We start from the raw sequence: 2,292 nt of genomic DNA, 5'->3' as shown, positions 1-2,292 counted from the left end.
CTGGTGATGTCAGACAAGTCTTTTTTAAACTGGAGTTATAGCACACTTTAAGATAGTTAAAACCTGCAGTTAGTAAAACACAAAGGAGTGCCCTGTAGTCTCCTTGACATAATGTAGCAATGGTAAAATTATCCCTGTGAAACTATGAGACTATGAAAATTATCCCTGCTGTCATTAGCCTAAAATAGCCACTCAGAGTTAGGAGTTAAACTTATATCTGAAAAGGTCTTACAAAGAGAGGAGCCTTTAAATGCAGGATGCGGTTACCATCATCATTAACACAAATGTGCAGGGGGACTGTTTGACCTAGGAGTCTTCATGCGGGGTTCTATGATTTCTTCTCATTTGGACAGGTATGGCTCAGTAGCAGGTATGGGAGCCCAGAATTCCAGCGCCATCACTGAGCTGGTCCTGGTTGGATTTTCTGATCACCACCAGACTGAAGTTCCCCTCTTCCTCTTCTTCTCTCTGGTCTACCTAGCCAACTGTTTGGGGAATACAGCCGTTGTCACCTTAGTGGCTCTAGACGTCTCTCTGCAGACACCCATGTATTTCTTCCTCTGCCACCTGGCTTTCCTCAATGGATTCTTCAGCACGGTTGTGGCTCCAAAGATGCTCTTCAATCTCCTTGCAAGCAGGAAGGTCATATCTTACCCATTCTGCATGGCTCAGACCTACCTCACCCTGTTCTTGGAGTCGACCGAGTGCTTTCTCCTTGCGGTGATGGCCATAGATCGCTATGTGGCCATCTGCTACCCACTGAGGTATCTTCTCATCATGAGCTGGGCGGTGTGTGCTGCACTGGCAGTGGCAGTCTGGGTCACAGGCTTTTGTGCCTCGGTTATACCTCTCTGCTTCCTGATTCTGCCACTCTGTGGTCCCTATGTTGTTGATTATCTTTTCTGTGAGCTGCCTGTTCTTCTCTACCTGTTCTGTGCAGATACATCTGTGCAGGAGGCCACGATGGCTATTGGAGGGGCTGGCACTGTGTTGTTCCCTTTCCTCCTGATTGTTCTCTCCTACCTTCACATTCTGGTGGCTGTGATGAGAATAGACTCGGCTGAGGGCAGACAAAAGGCCTTTTCAACCTGTGCTTCACACTTGGCTGTGGTGACCATCTACTACGGAACAGGGCTGATCAGGTACTTGAGGCCCAAGTCCTTTTACTCTGCTGAGGGAGACAAACTGCTCTCTGTGTTCTATGCGGTCATCGGCCCCGCACTGAACCCATTCATCTACAGCCTGAGAAACAAGGAAGTGCAGGGCTCTATGAGGAGACTGGTCGAGAGATACAAGAAAAGCACCAGAATCACTTTCTAGATTTTCAGGAGCTGAGTCCTGTATTCGTTTACCAACATTTTGACAGGTTCAAGCCCAGAGTCTTTGAGAGTCAACCTCACTAGTCACAATTTCAACTTACCAGAATTCCTCCCCCTGCCCCTAACACACAGATACTTTTCTTTCATGTTTGTCTGCTTTATGAGTAAATACTGATGTGTATTAATTAGGAGTCAACAAATCACCTGTCAGCTCAATCAAATGGGGATAATAGAACCAAGATTAGACATTAATACGTGAACTTTACCTCAGTGTTGTTACTGAATGCATTCTCTATTTTATAGTTCTCTCTCTCTCTCTCTCTCTCTCTCTCTCTCTCTCTCTCTCTCTCTCTCTCTCTCTCTCTCTCTCATTTTGTGAGACACTGCCTTGCTCAGGTTGGCGTTGAGGACTGGGACTGCTGATGTATGCTGCCACACCTGAGGTCGTCTCAGTTTCTATCCCTTCATCGGACTCCAGACCATGACAAATGCAGGTTCCTGGTTCCTAATCAGCTGCACTTTGTTGAGGAACACAAAGTAAAGACAAAACTCAGCTGCATGAGAATTAAATGGCATGAAAACTGCCCCTGGCATTAGTGCTGCTATGATAGTGGGAGATCCCCAGGACCTGGCGTCCTGCCCTACATGAGCTTCCCCTTTGGAGAGCTGTAACACCGGGCATTCTGGTTATACCAGAAACATTCTGTTCTGATTACAGGGATGGCAATACCTGGAGACCTCTATCACTTTCTGTATCCTGCCTCCCTTGAGCAGCTGTCACATCCCCAGTAGCCAGGCAGCCCAACAAAAACAAATAACTATAATTTTATTTATTTATTTATATATACTTACATTAACAAGCATATGTCTTAGTAGGCCATATAAACACATTGTAATATTGCTACTTAATTCCAGGCTCAGCCACTCTTTGTGCGAGGATTTCTATGTAAAAAATCAGGAAAGCTGACATCCA

The 2,292-nt window shown here is 45.8% G+C and overlaps 1 protein-coding gene across 1 annotated transcript; it reads left to right on the top strand.

The window, feature by feature from the left end:
• The first annotated feature begins 318 nt into the window (after nucleotides 1-318).
• Nucleotides 319-1,320, top strand: LOC127694213 (olfactory receptor 2A12-like). The gene has a single exon (XM_052195699.1). It carries the CDS (start codon nucleotides 319-321, stop codon nucleotides 1,318-1,320), a length of 1,002 nt encoding a protein of 333 aa, XP_052051659.1.
• The last annotated feature ends 972 nt before the right edge of the window (nucleotides 1,321-2,292 follow it).

The sequence above is a fragment of the Apodemus sylvaticus genome, chromosome 10 (genome assembly GCF_947179515.1).
Source record: "Apodemus sylvaticus chromosome 10, mApoSyl1.1, whole genome shotgun sequence".
Taxonomy (NCBI): Eukaryota; Metazoa; Chordata; class Mammalia; order Rodentia; family Muridae; genus Apodemus; species Apodemus sylvaticus.
This window is presented reverse-complemented; position numbering and strand designations above follow the sequence as displayed.

Coding starts and splice junctions, on each gene's coding strand:
- LOC127694213 (XM_052195699.1), top strand. CDS start 319: ATGCGGGGTTCTATGATTTCTTCTCATTTGGACAGGTATGGCTCAGTA.